General features: G+C 38.7%; 1 protein-coding gene across 1 annotated transcript; it reads right to left on the bottom strand.

Annotated features, from left to right (window-relative positions):
• Positions 1-22,178, bottom strand: LOC136871726 (uncharacterized). Its single transcript, XM_068227195.1, has 5 exons — positions 22,162-22,178; positions 15,355-15,433; positions 6,399-6,774; positions 1,639-2,091; positions 1-1,365 (listed from the first exon to the last, which is right to left on the bottom strand). Exons 2-4 carry the CDS (start codon positions 15,429-15,431, stop codon positions 1,870-1,872), a joined length of 675 nt encoding a protein of 224 aa, XP_068083296.1. The 5' UTR covers positions 15,432-15,433; positions 22,162-22,178; the 3' UTR covers positions 1-1,365; positions 1,639-1,869.
• Between the last annotated feature and the right edge of the window lie 1,498 nt (positions 22,179-23,676).

Genomic DNA, 23,676 nt, shown 5'->3' with positions numbered 1-23,676 from the left:
TTTTTTTTTTTTAACTCTCCTGTTGTGTTGACATACATAGCTTATGGCTGGGAGTCATCCAAAATTATGCATCATGGAAGTTACCACCACAAAATGAGTAATGGAAGTGTAACTCTAGCAACCGTGCAGCTGTTGGTGGATGGTCATGACCGAGAGACATATCTATGATCATTTGATTTTCTCAAAGGGAAAAGTGGTTTATTTTTTGTTCTATGTTCTTTGTTCTATGGAAAGGTCTTTGTTGATATAGATATTGATTCCCATGGGGAATGTGACAAGCAATATCAAGATTATATAATCCTCTATGGTGAGTCCTTCTAAAATGTAGGTTCAATAAAAAACCAACACTGGATAATAGTAAAAGCTTCTTTGAGATTTATCCTATGAATTATGAAAAAAACATTTTTTTAAAGGTAAGTTAAAAAAGGTCTAATTGTCATTCAACAAACTGCACAGTTCTTAAAACTAGTTCTCAAAAAAGTACTGAACATTTATGTCTTGAAGTAAAAACAAACACCTTATTTAAAAAAATTTCACTGTTGACAGGTAACCGACAAAAGTAATGCGTACAACCTCTCATAATTTTTGTGTTATAAAAGTACCACTGACAGTGGTAATACTTTTGTTGTTACAAAAGGAAGAAAGCCAGTGGGGCCTTATGAAAGGGAGATATCCTAAAAAAGTTACTATGTGTTGTTTAAAGGTCAAGTGGATCAATATGAAATTGGTAAATCAAACTGTGTTTCAATCCATTAGGTTCCAGGTTGTACTGGACTGAAGAAAGAACAGAACTCCCTCTCGCCTGTGACGACCTTCTCGCCAGTGCCTTGTGTGCAGACTGCACAGTTTGTTTGATTTCCCAATCCGAGCTGCACCAGGTTGAATCTCTAACCTAACCTGCGCCTGCCATGTACGGAAGTTTGACCAAAAACTGTTATTTATCAAAGAGTAAGTTTACTGATTGTAAGGCCAGCTGTTTACGGCATTGCTACTGCTACGATGCGTTGGCTCACATGAGAATGCGCATACTACACACTGTCTATTTTTAGCATACGTGCAGTACTGTACCTTGTTAAGGTTGAGACACCTGCCAGCTGAGATTTGTATTCAGTTCAGTGCAGCTGATCTTACTGTAAATTAATACCTGTAATTGTTCTGAAATCCAATTATTCCGTTTTAACTGAATTTTATGAAACCAAAGCATCATCGCTCCCATCAAATTCAGTTAAACGGGACTCTAATACATGAATAAATAAAGGATACTATAATAAAATATGATGAAACAGTGATTTGCCAAAAGCATTAATACGAGAAAATGTCGGAGCTTGAAGTCTTATATACCGGTACATATATCTCCTATCAAACCTTTTCTTTACCGAGCGAGTTGGCCGTGCGCGTAGAGGCACGCGGCTGTAAGCTTGCATCCGGGAGATAGTAGGTTCGAATCCCACTATCGGCAGCCCTGAAGATGGTTTTCCGTGGTTTCCCATTTTCACACCAGGCAAATGCTGGGGCTGTACCTAAATTAAGGCCACGGCCGCTTCCTTCCCACTCCTAGCCCTTCCCTGTCCCATCGTCGCTATAAGACCTATCTGTGTCGGTGCGACGTAAAGCAGCTAGCAAAAAAAAAAAAAAAACCTTTTCTTTAGCACATTGTCATAAATAATTCTTTATCTCTGAGTTTAACTATTCTATCAAGTTAACTCCCCTACCGTAATTCATCTGTTTTCTTCTGGCTTTATTTCAGTATCACTGCTTAAGTCGTCGTGGTCTACACTGGCCCACGGAACTGTTAAATATAGCAGATTGTACGTATGGCATATTATCAGCCAAATCAGAGTTGGAACAACTACGTTTTTGTTCAGTGGCTTAAACATCTCCTTTCACAGCTTTTATCCAATCAATTTCAAGCGTAGAAGGACCTGACTGTTTAACAGGGAGATATACACCACCATACACCTGAAGTCCAAAACTTGTGATGTTGCGGGTATCGAGAGGCTCAGCTTCAGAGGAATTCAGAGCACGTCCACGGTAATATGGTTTGAATTCACTCAAAGACAGGATCACTTCTTCTTGGTTGCCCATTGGTGCCTGAAAATGAAATCCAAATACATTCAAAGGATTGAACAGTTACTTAAGTATTAGCTTTAAAGTACAGTATATCTTCACTGCCAGGACAAAACCTCCTATGTGAAATATTTTAGCTTTGAACTTTGGCCGGTAAGGTTCAGTCATCTAAGGTGCAATATTCTGTGAATATGGTCAAGGCATTCTTGCCCTTCATAATGTATGTGCTGCAGGGTCAGTATATCTCCAAAAATATTATCACATAGGAGGTTTTGTCCCAGCAACAATGGTATGTTGTTTACTTCTCTTTACCCATCCCCATAAAAATCAACATTGAAGTGAATATTCCTGAAAAGTTTTAGTTCTTTGCACTCAACTGATATCTGCAGCTCTAATGTCAATAATAATTTAACACCATACAGTTCTATTATTTACTGCTATCTGCTGGTCAGTTTGTTAATCCTATGCTTAGTCTGACAATACTACTGTGCAGGATCTGAAAATGGGAGGCAGAACTATTATGTGATACTTAGAAGTACAATTTAATGTATTTATTAGGAAAATTCCTGATGCCTGGAAAAAACTGTTGTAGTGATTTTTAAATGAGCTAACAGACTGCAACAGGCCAATTTGTCCAACATCTAAACAGATTCCATACCTATGGGAAAAAGTGCGTTAACAACAAGCAACACGTTTTAGGAAAGTACTCTCCTGTGAGAATGAGATGTTGCCACGTTTTCAGGGTATTAGTGAAAGACAAAGGAGTTCAAACTCACACTGCTAATTTGTTAAAGCCTCTGATATTGTACTGCATGATACAAGGTGGAAAGGAAGAGAGAGTGGTTCAGACATACATTATGTGGAGGGTGACTCATGTTAAGACCTAGGAATCCACATTAAAATTATTACAGTGGGACATTCATGTTGGAAGCAGGTAGAAGTTTGGTATTGTCTTCCTACAGAGCATGGTGCACTATGCAGACGATGAGGCTCTCCTGCTGTTAGCAGTTACCTCACTTGTTTGGGCAGATGTTCAAGTAAACCCCCAGGAGAGATTGGTCTACGCACATGCTGCCTGGTGGCAAAAAAACCCATCATGGGTGCTTAGCAAAGAGCTTCTTGAAGGAAATGTGGCTCCATGTAGTGGGGCACTGTTTTATGATAGCCACCATTTCATGACAGACCACTGGTCTAATAAAAATTACAATTAACAATTACAACAGCGCCACAATTTCATAAGTACTGCTTACAAATTCTGATTGGTTAACAGTTGGTAATGAAATATATTTCAGCTTGAATTCTGGGACTGACACCATGCTGAATTCCTATCAGCCTACTTCTTACTTCTTAGGGTGGATTGGAGGGTCCTCAGTATTGGCAATGAATACTTCAGTCTCTCCTATGTACAGAGTGGTGCATATGTCAGTTTCCGCTAATATACTATGCAACCATCAGGACAAAGATTGTTCCAAGTGTCCATCACCTTGCTCAATATATTCTTTGCAACAACTTACAACTGGTTCACAACTACAGTACAAGAATTTATCTATATTAATGACATGAAATACATTTTCAATGGACATCTCAGTTCATCTTTTTTTTTTTTTTTTTTTTTTTTTCACAATACAGAAAACACCAGTGTTCTCCCTAGGACCTTTTTGATGTGCGTACTTCCCTGTCGTTTTTACAGGCCATCTGCCTAACATAACCTAGGTAATTGCTAGTTACATAATATTCATACATATTTGAATCACTGGGTGTTCCAAATTAAATTGTACATACTGTAAAACTGTTTATTTACATGATAAATCTTCATTATTATCAGCATAATTGCCTCATTTACATCAGGGGTTAAATTGCCGTGGCCTTAACTGAACTTCTACCTGGAAACATAACAGTATAAAAACTGCTGCAAACTGTGATGAATGTGCTACAGAGCAGTAGTATAAAGCAGAGAACTGGATTATTTATCACTTGTGAGACCTGGAATATGGAGCAAACATTTGGGACCCATATCAAGTAAGGCTTTATCAGTGGTTCAGAGATGGTAAAAATAGACGAAGCGAGACTGAAACTTATTTCAATCCTGGAAGAAGTGTTACAAGGGCTGAATGGCATGCTAGGAAACCTTGTTATATAAATAGAACCGATCATCCACGTAAGATAAAAGGAAGATCACCAAAGACAAACTATGACAAATATTTGTTAGTAAATTTGGTGATTAAAAATCAGAATGCATTTCTGTGCAATAGTGTCATATTAAATTAGGTACTGTATCACTGATGTTATTTCTGTACATGTTACATACTGTGAATATTTTAAATATATATTTTATATCATCAGTAGGGTACTGTGTTATACCATATGTTTAATTTAGGAAACAACTACTGTAAGCGAACGCTGCCACCAGTAGTAGTAGTATAAAAAATGAATGAATAAATGAATGAATGAATAAATAAATAAATAAATAAATAAATAAATAAATAAATAAATAAATAAATAAATAAATAAATAAATAAATAAATAAATAAATAAATAAATAAATAAATATTCCTCCATAGAATACTAAGCATAAGTGGACAACTGGCTACATGTGATTTGGAGTGATGAATCACATTATACCAAGTAACTGTCTGATGGGTGTATTGTGCTAACAGTAAAATTTGGAGCATCTGATCTGGCATTTCAATGTGAGGGAGAATATTCATGGAATGACTTGGGCCTCTTGTAATACTGTTAATGAATATAAATTGTGAAAGGATACAAATATTGTTTTACCAGTTTCCATAGTCTCTGCGAGAACAGTACAGTGATCATTACTGTTAGTACCAATATGAGAATGTACCACGTCATAAAGACTGATCACTGGGTAAGTCGGCCGTGTGGTTATGGACGCGCATTTATTTATTTATGTATTTATTATTTGCATCCGGGAGATAGTGGGTTCGAACCCCATTGTCAGCAACCCTGAAGAGGGTTTTCCGTGGTTTCTCATTTTCACACCAGGCAAATGCTGGGACTGTACCTTAATTAAGGCCATGACCGCTTCCTTCCCACTCCTAGGGCTTTCCTATCCATCGTTGCCACAAAACCTATCTGTGTCGGTGCAACGCAAAAAAAAATAAAAAAAGGAAAGATCTGTTTGGTAATGAACAGTAGATAGCAAAGTTATAGAAACGGACTGGCCAGCCCACAACCCTGACTGTATAGGTAGTCACTATGTGGTAGAGCTTGACCGTGATTTGTCCAAACAGGTTTCCAACCACACTGCAATAGTGGAAAAAGAGTGCAAGGCCAGTACTTCTTGGTCTATCCTTTACGTTTCATCATTCCACGCACACAGTTCAGAACTAGAAACCTTGAACCTTCAATCCAAGTATTACAATCCACACACTAGAACTCAGGCAGCTCTCCCTTTATGTTACACCACTCACAGATGGAGGTCAAGACAACTGCTGAGGTAGTTTTACAGCCCTCATAGCATCAATATTTTCCTGGACCAGGATCACACACTGTAATTCCTGAAAGCAAGCAAGCTTGCAGTTTAACACAACAGTTATTATTATGATATGATAACCACAAGACCTAGTTTTCCATGAAATCCAAACTAATAGGCCATGTTTTCTGAAAATCCTAACCTCCCTTTCCTCTTAAGATACAGAATACATGAATACAAAATGAAGTTGCTGACTTATGTCTCCCTACATTAGTCTGACCAACAGAGAATCAAATTCAGAGAATTGTCAATTTGAGCTTCATGGCAAGTGGAAACATCAACTTTCTCAAGGATGCACCTGTTCACACAGCAGCTTCCAAGTTCAGTGAGTAATTTTCCTTGTTTAAAAGCTCAAAAAACAAAACCTGATGATAGTCAATCTTGTAGGCACAGATGCAGCAAATCAGGAAGAAATTAGCAAAGCCTATAAAATATACCTGATGCCAGTGCTTCCAAACTATTTTTAAATAATGAACAGATAGAACATAGGCTACTTTGGACTGAAACAATAATTATAATCTACATGCATGTAAGAATGAGTTTTAAAGTGTAAATAATTGAAGAGTGAAAACAGAAAAGGGTGAAAGTGCCACAATGGTGAATTGTCTTTTTTTTTTTTTTGCTTGGAATTGGCCAAAAGGACCATACGGCATAACATAGTGAAGGCTCAAAATCTGGAGATGCATAATATGAACTACTTCTTCTTTCCTGACCATATACGAACTTCCAAATTACAAAAAACATCACTGGAATCAATAAAACTCTTCAATGTAATAATTGCACTACAACAACAACAAAAATAGCATGGTTTAATACAGAAATAGTAAAGATTTACCGTGAAGAACTGTTCATATGTTGGATTGGGTTCCTCATCCAGTCCTTTATGTCTCAGAACCACCTTGTAGCCTGAATTATTGCCTTGTCCTCTTGCAAGTAGTGATATATTTTTGTAACTATGTAAATCCAGAGACACTGGAGTTCGGACACCAGCAAAGCCAGCGCCATTTGGTTGTGGGTTGAGAAGTGTGAAGAAGATCGCCCTTTGGAATACCTGAGTTTTCTGCAAGACCATCACAGCCTTGGACATTCCAACAGTCCGGACAGTGTCAGACTGTTCAACCCAGTTATCAACAGAATGAAGTCGTGTAAAATCAAATAACATTTTCTCATCAGCAGAAGCTGTGGGGGCATTAATTTCCTCTCCAAGAGAACTGTAAAAAAGAAAAACCAATCAATAAATATGGTCTTACAAATAAATCTGAAATATATATTATAAACACTCATGTGAAAAAATTCTAATCATGCAAACTATTTTAAAATTCTTTTTGCTAGTAGTATAACATCACACTAACTCAAGGTATGTTTTCAGGGATGATGGGGTAAGAAACAACAAGAACTTGAAAGGAAGCAGCCCTGGCCTTAACTAAGGTACAGACCCAGCATTTGCCTGGTGTGAAAATGAGAAATCATGGAAAACCATCCTCATGCTCCTGACAATGAGGTACAAACCCACCATCTTGTGAATGCAGGCTTAGCAATATCCAGCCAGCTCACTCGGTTTATTATTATTACAGCTGTCTGAACAATAAATATTCATCAAGATGCCAGACTGCTTAGTCATTGGCCCATGAAATTTAAGATTAAGCAGATGAGTAGAAAAGAAAAATACAATCCTCAGGAATGATATTCTCAGGACATAGAGAACATTAAAGGTGAACAAGCAACATAGCTAAGAAATTAGTGTTTCTGTCCTCAGAGCTATTCACAAATATACTGTACTGTGTATATAATGAATGAATAAATAAAAACAAACAAATAAAAAATAGGACCCAACAAAAAAATCAACCAAGATAAACTATTGCCAAGGTTATGAGTTGTAGTTCTGATGGGCGCACTCCATTTGAACCCAAAATATATCACATCAGTCATGCTCATGATAGGCTAGGGCCGGGATGGGTGACTCAGACAGTTGAGGCACTGGCCTTCTGACCCCAACTTGGCAGGTTCAAACCTGGCTCAGTCCGGTGGTATTTGAAGGGGCTCAAATACGACAGCATCGTGTCGGTACATTTACTGCTACGTAAAAGAACTCCTGCGAGATGAAATTCTGGCATGCCGACATTTCCAAAAACTGTAAAAGTAGTTACTGGGATGTAAAGCCAATAACATTATTACCGATAGACTAGGCTTTTTGGTTCACACCATGTGCAAGAGACGAAGAGTGAAAAAAACTACATATTTATGAATACTTTCGTCCACTTCATCACAGGTGAACTATGACTGTCCTAATAATGCCGAAAAGTTTATTTTCTATTAACTGTTGCTCTACTGATGAAATGGGACTCTCTTTTGAACTAGATGGCTCACTATCCTCTATTATGTCCTGAGAAATTGTCATCATGATTATCAATTTCCCTTTTCCATCTCCAGGCAGGTCAGGATGTTAATGGAACCTTTCCTCTTTCTCCATCCAACCACCATCGCTACTCCTCAACTGTGTTCCAGTCCAGGTTCCTTCATATCGTAATGTTCTTGATCGAGATCAAACAAATTATCCTGGGTCTACTTCTTGTTCCCTTTCCTTCAATCTTGGCCTTCATTATCTGCTTCAGTATCCTTCCCTTTTCCATCTTTTTAAGATGCCCTAATCATGTCGGTTTATTTCTCTCCAATCTGTTTGAAAATTTTTCTACTCTGATTTCCTTTCTGACATCATTTCTTACCCAGTCCATTTTTGTCTTACCTATCATATTTCTCAAAAATGTCATCTCACTGGCCAGGATATACGAGTGCAAGATGATTTACTTGGTGTAAAAATAATAGAAGCCTTACTTCAAATTTAATGGAGTAAATGGTGATCTATACATATTTGAGTTCACAAAATCAAGTCCAAAAATGGAGATACAATTGAAAGTAGATATAAGATGAGAGCAAGAACTAGTGGTGAGAGTAGGGTTCAATGGCATCCATAGATATGAAAATGAAAATCCACAGCCTGTTTCCAGTCATTCGACTGGGTCAGGAATGGAATGAATGAAGCCCCCAGATGAAATGACAGATGAAATCAAATTATATTGGAGTGTTTCTGGAATGAAATATGACAGGGAAGACCGGGGTACCCAGAGAAAAACCTGTCCTGCCTCCACTTTGTCCAGCACAAATCTCACATGGAGTGATCAGGATTTGAACCACAGAACCCAGCGGTGAGAGGCCGGCATGTTGCCGCCTGAGCCACGGAGGCTCTTATCCATAGATATGGACCTATTAATTAATGCTATTTGAATAAAATCGGTTCAAACGGTCCAAACAGATGTTGGAATGTCCCACAGGATTTTTTAAATATTCTAGAAGTCAACGACACAAGGTCAACACATTTAAAGATCCTCCAAAGTTCTAGATTACAGCCAGAAAGTGAGTGGAGGAAGAACATATACATATATATACATATATATACATATATTGGTTCATTAGCCTGACAACCTCAGAAGCTAAGTAATGGAAAGAAACAGACTTGCAACTGGGGATTTATATTAATCTCTGGAATATTTCTTCCTTGTACCAAAATTCATAATTGCTATGTTCTTTCTAGGGGATTGTGGTGCCATCGGTACTGGGTTGAGAAACACACAACATTTTATGGAAATTTATTAGCTCCCTCTCTAGATCAATGCTAGAGTATTGGCCTCCGGTTCCCAAGATTGCAGATTCAAACCCACCAAAGGATTTTTGAAGAGCAGAAAAAAAATACTGTATTAAGCACTCCATAATGTACAAGGTCAGCAAACAAAGGATTTCTAGTGTAATCTATATATATAAATGTTTGTTTGTATATCTCAAATGGACTCAAAAACTACTGGACTGATTTTGCTGAAATTTTCACAAATTGTTCTTATTAATCCTGGGAGGGTTTAGGAAGTGGTCTGAATGAAATCCGATGGGTAGTTTTTTTATGATGAGTAATTTTATGTAATTAATTTAACTGCAAAGCCACACCAAGATTGGATCGATTTGATGGACCGATTGTTGCTAGGTGACAGCAGCTTACGCTATATCATGATACCCCAGTAAGAAATGCTGTATATAGGAGGATAGGAACACGGCGCCATGTTTTATAAAGTACCTTTCTTGCTAAGAGGTTCATGACCATGCCTGTTATTTGGAAATAGCAATTCCAACATGCCGTGATTGAGATGTACTTTTATGTCATAGACTAACTTTGATAGGTCTGCCCAGTTTGGAGAATGTAGCTGTGTATTAGATGTGAAAAAATATTTAATAAACTGTGAAAAATGTAAAATATCAACAGTGGAATGACACGAGTTATCACCCACTTGTAACGAAGAGCAACTGGGGATTCCCAACGAGCAAAGGCGAGTCTATATAATCGATATATATATAAAATAAAATGTACTGACTGATTCATCATTGCTGAGCCAAAACTATTGGACAGAAAGAAATGATATTTTGGGGAAACATTCATAATAGAGTAGGTACTCGCTAAAGGAGGATTCTTGGATATTCCGTCGTTAAGAGGGTGAATGTTTTAAATGAGTATATCTCTATCTCAAAAACTTAACAGTTTACATGCATAAAAATTAGTATTTGAAATCTCCTTTAAAAATATAGACACACGTACTTTTTTGTTTTCGACAATTCTCTAAGGGGGGTGAAAAAAAAGTGAAAAATGGGTTCGAGACCTTTCATGAGGATACTTGTATCTCTAAAACTGAAGAGGTTACAGACATGAAAATTGGAATTTGGAATCTCCTTTAAAAATAAAGAAACACGTACTTTTTTTCTTTTTGGAAAATCCACTTAAGCGGTGACAAAGGGGGTGACTTTTTAAAATGAGCATATAGGGGTGAGGCAGGGCTGCAAGTTTGCCCCCCTCTTTTTCAATGTTTATATAGAACAGGCAATAAACGAAATCAAAGAGGAATTTGGAAAGGGCATCACAATCCAAGGAGAGGAAATCAAAACCCTGAGATTTGCCAATGATTGTTATTTTATCTGAGACTGCAGAAGATCTGGAGAAGTTGCTGAATGGTATGGATGGAGTCTTGAGTGAGGAGTACAAGATGAAAATAAATAAGTTCAAAACAAAGGTAATGGAGTGCAGTCATACGAAGTTAGGTGATGCAGGAAATATTAGATTAGGAAATGAAGTCTTAAAGGAAGTGGATGAATATTGTTACTTGGGTAGTAAAATAACTAACGATGGCAGAAGTAAGTAGGACATAAAATGCAGGCTAGCGCAAGCATGAAAGGCCTTTCTTAAGAAAAGAAATTTGCTCACTTCGAATATTGATATAGGAATTAGAAAAATGTTTCTGAAGACTTTTCATGTGGAGCATGGCATTGTATGTAAGTGAAACATGGACGATAACTTGCTCAGAAAGAAAGAGAATAGAACCTTCTGAAATGTGGTGTTACAGAAGAATGCTGAAGGTGAGATGGATAGATCAAATCACGAATGAAGAGATAATGAATCGAATTGGTGAGAGGAGATCAATTTGGCTCAATTTGACGAGAAGAAGAGAGAGAATGATAGGACACATCTTAAGGCAGCCAGGACTTGTGCAGTTGGTTTCTGAGGTGTAGGGGGTAAGAATGGTAGGAGTAGACCAAGGTATGAATATGACAAGCAGATCAGAGCAGATGTAGGATGCAGCAGTTGTGTAGAAATTAAAAGGTTAGCACAGGATAGGGTGGCATGGAAGCTGCATCAAACCAGTCTATGGACTGATGACTCAAACAACATCTACAGTATATATTCAAAACTTGGCAAATTACAGACGTGAAAATTGGTGTTTTTAAGCTCTTTTTTTAAAAAAAACCTCATATTTGTTTGTTTTCAGAAAAAACACTTCAGTGGGGGGTGGGGAGTTGTTAAAAGGACTGAAGAAGGGGTTGAATTCTCTTTATATGGATACTTATAAATTTACAGGCATGAAAATTTGTATTTGGAATTTTCTTTAAAAAATAAACAAGAATTATTTTGTTTTCAGAAAATACACTTGGGGAGGGGGGGGGTGTGAAACAATTGAAAAATTCATTGTATTCTTTGTATGAGGATGCTTATATCTGAAAAACTACAGATGTTACAGCCATGAAAATTCTAAAATAAAGTAACGTACTTTTTTGTTTTTGGAAAGTCCCCTTCAGGAGTGGGTGGATAAGGTGAAAAATGGGTTGAATACCTTTTATCTCAGGAACTAGAGAGATAACAGACATGAAAATTGTTATTTGGAATCTCCTTTAAAAATACAGAAATACGTATTTTTTTTCAGAATATCCACCTAAATTGGGGGCGGGGTGTTTAAAAAAGTGAAGAGTATTGAATTATTTTTTTATGAGGATTCTTATATCTCAATAACTGAAGATGTTACACACGTGAAAACTGGTATTTAGAAAATTGTTTAAAATTAAGGGAAGATTTTTTTTTTCTTCAGAAAATCCACTTAAGAAGGGGGATAAATGGACTGAAAAATGGTTGAATTCTTTTTATGGGGATACTTATTCACTCAAAAACAGATGTTACAGACATGATCATTGATATTTTTAATCTCCTCTCAAAATAAAGAAACCCGTATTTTTTCTTTGTGGAATATCCATGTTAGGTAGGTGAAAAGAAGTGAAAAAGGAGTTGAATTCTTTTTTATGAGGATGTATCTCAAAAATTGAGTGAAAATTGGTATTTCTAATCGCCTTTAAAAATAAAAAGACATGTATGATTTTGTTTTTGGAAAATCCACTTAAAAGAGGGTTGAATTATTTTTATGGGGATACTTATATCTCAAAAACTGTCCGACTGATTGGCTGAATGGTCAGCGTTGAGGCCTTCGGTTCAGAGGACCCCGGGTTCGATTCCCGGTCAGGTCAGGGATTTTAATCACATGTGATTAGTTCTTCTGGCCTGGGGACTGGGTGTTTGTGTTTATCCCAAAACTTTCCTCTTCATACTCAGACAACACACTACACTACCAACCACCACAGAAACACGCAATAGTAATTACAGCCCTCCATATACGGTTGCGTCGGGAAGGGCATCCGGCCGTAAAACAGGGTCAAATCCCCAAGTGCTACGCAGTTCGCACATGCGACCCCACAGGTGTGGGAGAAGAAGAAGAGGACATATATCATAAACTGCACAATACTAGTAATGTTTCATGCCCTAATATCCCCGAAACAATTAAAGTTTGTTGTTGAACCGCAGATTTCCTACTCTCAGCAGATTTACTAGGGTCCTCTTCCGTTGTTAAGTTTACTGTTTGAATATAGTCGCTCTCAGCGCTGGTGGCTCCTGACAACAATTGATTAACCCTATTTGACATGTCAGAAAGGTTTTCAACTAGGTTAATAATAACGACCACAATAATACTACTAATAATAACTGTACCGGGCGGAACACCTTTACGCCGCAAATTTAAATCTTCCGCCAATAAATTCTCCTCTACCGGAGAAACTGTGAACTTTTAGAACTGTATTAATTCATGAGTTTTCTCAGAAGAGGTCACTACTATAAATTTTGGGATTACAAAGTTGTCTATACTGTGTGGATTTCAACGTGTTTTGTTTTCTATGGATCAAGAAGTGTGGACATTCGCTAACAGATGTCTCTACCCAAAAAACTATGATCATGCACCCTGGTGCGAAGTGAAGGAACTTTGGTTGAAGAAATTTTGTATTTATAAGTTTTGGTCTTTACTAAATTTTGTTCTTTCATTTGTGGGTTGGCAATATTAAGCTTTCTTTCCGCCTGTTTTGAACTTAGCCAATCAGTAATTTCTGTAATTAATTTTCCACCTATCAGAGGTTTCTTCTTCAAATTTCCATGTGTAACTCTTAGCTACCCAATAAAGTTGAGTGGGTGTGTCTTTATTATTCATGAAAGATCTCGAATCTTCCACGAGGGTTTGAAAACTGCTGATTTTCCGGGCTCTCCGCCACTTCAACAACATCTAGCTTAGTGTATGGAAGTATAGCAGGGGGCTCCTCTTCCTTCGAGCAGCAACTCTTCTGCAAAGGTAATGGCCTTTTAACATCTTTATTTCTTTCTTGCTCAGCAGTTTAACCCCCCGGGGAAGGTTCAAAACCTTTTCAAAGTATCCTACCTGTTCAAAAATGTAACTTAGTGCTGGCTTATGTAAACATTTTCTTATTACTGTAACTGTAAATCGGGGATAGAGAGTGCCTTACCCCCTCGAGCTCCCCTTCAATTTGGGTTTGAGGTGACTACGTTTTCATAACCGATTTTCTTCTCTTCATTAATGTGTTAAATTATTTTTCTTATACGAGTCACCTCTATAGTATGGGAGTAGCCCCTGTGTATTGGCTGAGTGCCACTTAGGTTTTAACAAGCTTTCATGTCGGAGTGCAAGTACTCGCCTCCATTCTGCTTTGTATTTTGGGCCATTAACTTAACCCGTTTTGTTTTCCTTCCCGCGAAGGCCCAGTAGATTGGGTACGGGGTACCCCTGTTCCATTATAAGTTGTGCCTTGATGGCAGTTTAGTGTAATAATCTGTTATTGCCTTTAATAGGCTTGGACAATTGACAGCAGGTCAGCTCTTTCTGGTATTTTGAAAGGTGCCTCTAGGAGGCTTGACATTACGAGGTGGGAGCAAGTGCTCCATGTAATTAGGGGTTTTCTGCCCTTTGGTAATTTGTGGTTGTGAGCTGAGAGCTCAGGAATTGTTAAACTTTGGGGCTCGTAGCCCAGAATTTGTAAAGACCCCTTAACTTGTGCTTTCGTTTGTAAAGTTGCATTGTACCTGATTTTTCTTTGTTATTTCACCTAGTGAAAATTGTTAAATCTTGATATCAGTTGAAAATATAACCTTTATTTAAATTTTAAATTCATCTTTCGGACTTGTAGTTAAACCCATTCCACCCGCACCACCTTTCACCTCTGCTGATCCACCAAAACACGGTAACAATAACTACAATTTTTCAACTGTTATAAATTTTAAGAAATGCTGAGACGTCAGAATTTTATCTTGCACAACTTACTGTGCCAGCTGTTCCATTTACATACCCTAAATGCCACCAACCCCAGCTGGGGTCAAATCCACTACCTTGAAAACAAAAGGATAACAACTAACCTACAGCAATACTTATGGTCACAATGTAGTGCTCAATCCAGTGTCTCTACGTAAAGTATTATCAGTATTCTCCCCAAAAGTTTTCGTCAGCTGGGTGGTAGGAATGAGTAACCAAGCGGGGTAAACAAAGTAAAAAATAAATATGATAACATTTAAATGTATTCCCCTCTGGGCACTAACAATATCAGGCAGGTAAACATTAACTCTATAATTAATTGAACTATTTTAGTGTTATCACGAACAAGACATAACAGAGTATTTTGAACTTCTAGTGTTCCACAGCTTGTTCATAATCATGTAAAACCAGGGCTTACCATTCAGTTGTTGTAGAGTATCTAACGGGTTTGAAACGCCATGTGGAATCGAATGCTCTCATGCGATTCTATGCTACTCCAGACATTGTTTGCGCACAACACAGCATGATAGTTAAGTTAAACTGATGCAATTACGTTGACAACAATTAAGATTTGTCATTTAAATAAACCATTTTATAGTATTTACATTTTAATTTGGAACACCCATTGACTCAAATATGCATTAATATTATGTAACTGCATATATCCAGGTTATGTTAACTGGGTGGTCTGTAAAAATGGCTGGGCGCCCATTAAAAAGGCCCTAGAGAGAACAGTGTATTATAGTTAATCATCACATCAATCTCTACTAAAATAACTTATATGATACTCACAAAGCACAGCGGGAAAACATTCCTCCCAAAACACCAGCAAGGATTAATGTTGCTCCTCCACTAAACTTGGAAATCATTTCTAAAAAATAAAAAACAAAAAATTATAAAGCAAATAGATAATTAATACTGAAGCAAATACAGGGTAAGCCCACTTCAAATACTGATTTTCCAGTTCCCCACTGTTTCCATCTTTAAAATTTCAAGTAAAATTCAAGAATAATGATCATAGGGCTATTGCACAATAGCATATTTGGAAAGTGAAAATATCAATACACCTTAAGAATTAAAAGTAAGCTGGGCTGAGTGGCTCGGACGGTTCAGGCGCTGGCCTTCTGACCCCAACCTGGGAGGTTCGATCTTGGCTCAAATACATCAGCCTCATGTTGGTAGATTTACTGACACATAAAATAACTCCTGGAGGACAAAATTTTGGCAACTCGGCATCACCAAAAACAATGTAAAGAAAAAAGTTGGTCGGACGTAAAGCCAATAACATTAATTAATTATTAATTAAAAGTAAAATCATCATCGTACAGCCTCAGCTACCATATTGTAGACATTTTGATTTGATTCAATGTAGGCTGCCTGCACGTAAGTTTCAACGCTCCATTTTACCAGACAGAAACCGGAACTCTGTCAGACGACATACAGCTGAGTTTTAATTGTTTTGGGGATATTAGGCCATGATCAGCAAGTTTTAATTGTCAATCAAGAACGACCTATCAGACGAGAGGACTTTGTACCTCAATAAGTTTTTTTTAATTCATTAATCATGATCATTGTCATTTCACTTCATCAAGATTTTTAATTTGTTTTGTGTTATGTAATAATTGTTATGCTACTGAAGATGGCCTTGAGAATAGTCTGAAACATGTATAGACTCTGTTCCATTTAACAGATGATTTGATTTGTATTGATAAGGAGGATTTTATAAATACTTTTTATTTGTAAAGTGATAACCATCAATACGGAATGAGATTCATAACTTGCAATGGGTCACAAGAGAACAAGAGTTCATTAAGGTAGAACAGAATAGATGAAAATGAGGAGCCTGGCATTAATAGGTGGAGGCAATGCCAAACTCAGCTAGTGAACTTATATTAACCAATCCATACTCCGAAGTTGAAAGACCCTGTGGGTATATTTTAGAGTTGGCGGCAGGCGCTACTTGTTTCCGGGAATACGTTCTTCTCCTGCAATTCTTCTTAAAGTCTGTTGGTTCTGTGGAGATGTCGCTGATGACTGATCAAGCCAATCTTCGCATGAAACATGCAGCCACACAAGTCACATCTAAAGGTTTGTGGAGGACGCAGTTGGATACGATGCAGTTTCCACTTTTCATGGGTTTCAATTTCTTGTCTGCGACGTACCTGCACAAACAGCGAGACACCTTCTGCAGTAGCTTTATGCCAAAGAACACGGTTTTGTCCAGCTGTTAGCATTTTCTTAAGCCGTTCTTTATAACGTTTCAAAGGAGCACCTTGTGGCCTTTTGCCATGACCAATCTCACCGCAGAGAAGTTGTTTAGGAAGTCTGCTATCATTCATACCTGGATGTGACCAACCCATTCAAGCCGATGAGTGATGATGAAGGCTTCTATGCTGTTCAAATGTGCCTTGTCAAGATCTGCCACTCTGCTTACGTAGTCATCCCATTTGATGTTCACAGTAGATCTAAGTTTCTGCTAATGGAAGCGCTCCAGTTTTTTTATGCCACGACGGTAAAGTGTCCAGGTTTCACACCCATAGAGTAATGTTGTTATGACTACAGCTGGGTACACCATTAGTCTGACATCTGTTTTGAGATCCTTATTTAAGAAAACTCTGTGGGAGAGGCAGCCGTACGCTGCATGGGCAGGGCGTATTCTATTTTCCACATCCTTTTCTAAGTTGCAGCGTGTAGTTAGAATACTACCAAGGTAGGTGAATTGGTCTTCCTCTGCTATGATGATATTAAGTTCAGGGACAGTACTACCTGGTGCCAGCTGTGCAAGTACTTCAGTATTATGGGTGTTGATGGTCAGACCAAATCATTCATAAGCTCCCTTAAAATAGCTGGTGGATGTTTGAAGCTCCTCAGGTGTATGGACAGGTGTTGCATTGTCATCAGCATACTGAAACTCCATTATCCAAGTATTATGAGTCAATCTCTGAGAACGGAGCCTGGTTTGGATGAACAATCCGCCATCAAACTGAAACTTAATTTCCACATCTAAATGGTGGTTAGCAGAAGTCTTGTGAAGTATACCTGCCAAGTACAGGGAGGGAGGGGGGGGGGGGGCAGGCAAGCAGCCTTGCTTAAGCCCATTAGTGATAGAAAATTCTTCTAATAGTTCACTCAGGTGAAGAACTCGTCCAACCATTCCATCACGAAGAGCCTGGATTAAACCTACAAAACAATCAGGACAGCCAAAGCGCCGTAATACCTTCCACATAGCTTCTCTAGGATCAGAATCAAAGTAAAATATCATAAAATGAATAATGCCACTACTGGCTGAAATTAATTCAATTATCGTGTCACCAGAATTCACTACAAATAGATTTCATTGCCAAATTGGGAACGATAGAAACTCCTTAACAATTATGTCTAGACTAATAGACTGCTCCTTCAAAGGACTCTCTGCAAAGCACTCCTGATGTATCAGACCTATGGGTTTTGTCACTGATAAGTGCATACCAATAAAGAAAGTAACAGGTGATCGCAATGTGTGAACAACTGAGTAAGATGCTTAGAACAACAGACCATCTTCCTCTGTGCCTGCCATAGTGTGCCTTCATGGTGTTAACTTCTTCCGAAAGTACATTGCCACAGTCTTTAGAATAGTAATCAAGAAAAATGAATACGTCAGAATTAACCTACAAGGGCTGCAAATAAAGTAGAGGCAATATTGATAGAACAAAATATTTAATGAACTAACAAGTATAAACGTAATACATTTCTTCAATGTAGTCACTCGCAAAGACGATTACCTTTTGCCAAATGTCGGGAAGCCACTGGCAAGGCATTCTCTGTTGACGACAGTGACGGAGAACCCTACTGCACGGAGTACAGATACCACGTCAAGAAATCCACAACCTCGGAGGGGTTCCTTCAACTTCGGAAACAGGTCAAAGTCACAAGAACTCATCTAGTGAGTACAGAGGGTGTTCCAAGACCTCCCAATGCCACCGTTGCAATAAGAGCTTGGCATTGTTTGCGACGTGACGTGTTGCAAGTGACTAATCTCATGACAAACAGCAATTGGAGGGGTAAGTGAAGTTTCTAGAAGCACACTCTTAACTAGCAACACAACTTCCGATTACTTACAAGATTCCTTTTCTTGTTACAGACATTCAGCAAGATAAACCAAGCAACAACTTTTAAATACGAGCGTTGATTTACGTCCCTTTCAATTATGCCTTGTCAAATCCATTAGTTCAACGTACGGTCACTGACATCTATAAGAGCACATCTATTCAACAGCATTCGCCGAGGTCAAATGACAACAAGCATTTAAATTTCTTGAAGACCAACATTCATCCTGACACAAGTTCAATCATCAAATTGACGATAAATTTGAATCTTTATAGACTCTTATCCATAAGGGATAAATAACTTTTATACCAGATCTCATTGCCAAGAAAATCTTCAAATTTAGCTCCTAAGATTGATTTTTACATCTTTCTTTTCTAATTTCTTTTTTAATTTTATTTAATATTTTAGTACTCTTTCTTCCACAATTTTAATGTATCTTCCTATTAAGCACATATAATTAAGGCATGTATACAAAGATTTTGCATTTTATGATATTCTAATAGAGAAAGTTTTAAGTTTGTGAAAAATGGTCTAATAGTTCTTAAGTCATTATTTACGTACATAACAATTATTTGAGATTCAGATTTGGCTGATGATGCTCTGTAAAGGAGCGAAACACGTCCCACATATAATTTTTTAACTATAGTGCTATTAAAACAATGTGCGTGTTCTGACAGCTCTCAGCGTGGTAGTAGGAGGTGGCAGTTACTATGGCAACCAGTACATGCCTCCCGTTTCAGCCAATCCCAGCTCGGCATGCACTCTCCCTTTTCCTACCCCCGCTGTCTGAAAGCTTTGTGAGGCGGTCGGTCCGAGTTCCACGTTGCCAATATAGTATACCGTAGCACATGTGGCTGGGCTAACAATGTCTGCTTTGAGAGATATCATTGTCTGTATAGTGTGTTTTTTAAATAAACTAAATATTATAGTGCTATTGTGTTCGTGTTAATAAGTGTATCGTTATCGAGGCTGGCATTCTAGTGTAGCGTAAATTATAGTACTGTGTAGTATAGTGTAATTTCAACACCGTCTCATTTACTGAACTCAAAATGTTGCAACCCGTTCAGAGCGCCGCTAAACACCGAGGGCGACCTAGAATTCATTCACCTAGAAAAAAGGCAAGCGTAATGGGGAGGCATGGCTTCGCTATTCGTGGTCAAGCTCACGATATGGTATGTGCCTTATGGGAATATTTTGAGGCTGAAGGGAAAAATGGAGGCCCACTGATAGACGTTAACAAAGTTGTAGAAAGAACAGCAGCAGCTTTAAAATTTCTCAAGCTACAGTAATTAGAATAGGGAAAGAAAAAGAAAAGAAAGAAAAGGAGCCTTCGGAAGAAGGTGAAGGGGAAAGAGAGGGAGTGGATGTAATTGGACCATCACGACAGGTTATCAACACCGGGCAAAACCCGACTCATTAAAGCCTATGAGGAAGGGGAATGAGGAGTTTGTCTTACGATATTTGAGCTGATAAAATTACTGCTGAGCCATCTTGGAATAATAGCAACGATATTTAACGTTTTTCTAACTCTTTCATGATCGCCGTTAATGGATATTATTTTCCGCAGAGCCTAGCGCAGAACGAGAGCTGTTGACTGTGATGTAGTAACTCCTGCCGGATCATGTGGCAACACAGCGCTCCCACTCCTTTGTTCGGCGCCACGTGCTGCGAACTGTCAGAACACGCACATTGTTTTAATAGCACTATAGTGAAGATATTTTAGATGTGACAACATTGTAATGTATTGAACAGGTGGATTCATAGTAGAGCTTTGTTACTGTGACATGTGTTGTCAAGTAACACAATAGGGCGATCATCTCACAGTAATTGTGGACATTTGAGCCACATGGCCTGACATAAATGTCACTCCAGAAATCAGCAATAGTAGTCGCTGTTGACCGTTTGTCCCTCAAGCACAGCATGCATAAAAATAACACCTTGGTAGTCATACGACACAATCAGCATATGCTTCACCCAACTGGGTTCCTGTCAAAATTTCTGTGGATGTGACTAACCTTAGTGACGCCATTCATTCGACTGACGTTTTAATTCAGGTTCGTAGGCTCGTGCCCACGCCTCATCAGCAGCGACAATACGTAGCAGGGGCCGATGACCTTCGATCTTAGGCCCCTTTAAAAACAAGCATCATCATCAATACGCAGCAGAAATGCGTCATTGCGGTATCTGTCCAGGTGGATGCCAGCCAGTGCCAGTTCTGTATATCGGTGAGTTGATGTGGAGCCCAACGGGACACAAGTTACCTCATGTTAAGACATTTAGTCAGTATCTGCCACACCATTTGATGACTGAAACCAAAATCTACGGATAATTCCCGGACAGCATCTGCCACACCGTTTGATGACTGAAACCAACCTCTCCGGATAATTCCCGGACAGCCCACCGACGGTCTACGGAAACGAGCCTACTCACAATGTCAATACGATCTTGAGAAATGGACGGCCGACCTGTGCGGTGCAAACCCGCAGTGTCATTCCGACCTGCACGAAACGCCTTGACCCATAGTGCAACCGTCCCATACGGTAACGCAATCTCGCCACAGGCTTCATTCTGATGAATTTTTGTCACGAGCAACATCGGTTTTAATCCACGAACGCTGATCATCTTTTGAAAACATGCTTTAGAGCTGTGAAATCGACACTCTACACTTCAACGTCACAGAGCAACAACACTCCGAACTGGATGCCCGTCAAATGAACAACAGCGCCACCTGACCGATCCCATAACCTATTTGCGCCCGATCGGAGTGCCTGGACTACGTTGGAACTACAGTACTTTATTTACAGCCCTCGTATATAATGAATGCCTAGCACATTAAACAAACTTAATATGTTATTGTAGTTGTCGAAGTGCACTTCTTCTGTAGGGACGCGAATGGTGAAGATCGTTTTAAGGGGAAGTAGCCAATCATCGTTAGAAATTAATGGATTCCTTCTCCATGAGTACCAAAGGCCATTATTATAACACAGGCATATTGGACAATTTCCTTTATCAGAAAATTCCAGTACCCATTGTTATTTATTTATTTATTTATTTATTTATTTATTTTTGCTTGGGGCTTGACGTCGCACCGACACAGATAGGTCTTATGGCGACGATGGGATAGGAAAGGCCTAGGAGTTGGAAGGAAGCGGCCGTGGCCTTAATTAAGGTACAGTCCCAGCATTTGCCTGGTGTGAAAATGGGAAACCACGGAAAATCATCTTCAGGGCTGCCGATAGTGGGATTCGAACCTACTATCTCCCGGATGCAAGCTCACAGCCGCACGCCTCTACGCGCACGGCCAACTCGCCCGGTGCCCATTGTTATTACTGTATAACAAGAGGAAATATACAACTCGATATTTTAATCGTAAAAGCGCTTCAAAAGATGCCAAACAGCATGTCATCCTCATTTTGCAGTAAAGGATTTACCTTACACATTATATAATTTGAACTAATTTTAAACTTTCACAATAAAACAAGAAGAAAATATAGGAAAGTCACTTTTACTCACTGTCTGATTCATGCACCCCCCGCGAACTAAAACTTATTCTTCTTCTCCTTCTTGATACTTCCAGTGTCGCCAACGCCTATGTACAAATTCCCCCCCAGATCACTCTAAATCTCTCTAAATGGGACAATAACTCAACTCAATAATAATAATAATAATAATAATAATAATAATAATAATAATAATAATAATAATAATAATAATAATAATAATAATAATAATAATAATAATAATAATAATAATAATAATAATAATTTTTTGCGAGGGAGTGTGGAAAATCTTTCATAAGACGCTTGTGAGGGTCCGCGCTCAACAAGTGTGTGGAGATTCTTACCCACTAAAAACCACACTCCCTTTTCCCACGACGTTTATCTCCGCCCCGGAAACCGCTCTCGCATTACTTCAGGACGGATGTCGAGCTTAATGCATCTTGTGCTTCATCTTCCTTCTGCTTTACTGTCTGTCGTAATCATCCAGGTCTTTCTTCTTCTGACGCAGAATATTTTCTACGTAAACTGCCACCTGGTCCCAAGATTCTTGACTTCGTAGCATTACTGACACGATCCCTTCTGGCGTCATTTCTCCCTGCATAACTTCTAAGCATCTTCTTTGTGGCAGCCAATGAACACACACAAAGAAAGTATGTAATACGTCATCGATATCACCGCAGTATATGCACGCCGGACTAGTTGCTAGCCCTAGTCTATGAAGAAATTTTCGGAAATATCCATGACCTGTCAAGAACTGTGTGAGATAGTAGTTCACCTCACCATGATTTCGGCCAACCCATACGCCAGAGAAGGTATCAGTCTTTTAGTCGATTTCCCTCTAGAATCATCTTCCCATCTTGCTTGCCATCGTTGCATTCTGCGACTAAGAGCCAAAGCCTTTGCCCTTTTCCTTCCTAGCTCTTCTTGTGTGAGACAAATTTCTTGTTTTTCGAAGGCCAACAAGTCAATAGGAACTACTGCTGCTACTACTACCAGAATCGCAGGTTCTGATACTGTACGATATGCACAAGCAATTCGTAAAGCTGCTCTCCGTTGTACAGCCGCAAATCTTTTCCGATATTTCGCAATTTTTAACGATTCAGCCCAAATTTCCGAACCGTATAACAGTATCGATTGAACAGTCGACATGAGAAGCCGCCTTTTACTAGATTTCGGCCCCTTGATATTTCTCATGAGTCTACTAAGTGCAGTCATGGTTTTTGCTGCCTTATCTGTTACCCGTTGGATGTGGTCCCAATATGTAAGCTTAGTATCAAGCGTTACACCAAGATATTTTGTGCTCCTAGTTGTTTCGATGGCTATCTGCCGGTTCTGCATCGGTACAACAGTATTAATCCTTTTCCTCGTCAAGAGGATAATTTCCGTTTTATGATCTGCGAGTTCTAACTTGTAATTTATAATCCATTCTTTGACACGTCGCATCACCTGATTCAATTTAAATTGAGCCAGCTCTAGGTTACGAGTTACTATCACAGTAGCCACATCATCAGCATAACCCACAAGTTTT

This window comes from Anabrus simplex, chromosome 4 (assembly GCF_040414725.1).
Source record: "Anabrus simplex isolate iqAnaSimp1 chromosome 4, ASM4041472v1, whole genome shotgun sequence".
Lineage (NCBI taxonomy): Eukaryota > Metazoa > Arthropoda > Insecta > Orthoptera > Tettigoniidae > Anabrus > Anabrus simplex.
The sequence above is the reverse complement of the archived record's forward strand: the minus strand, read 5'-3'. Positions and strand labels throughout refer to the sequence as shown.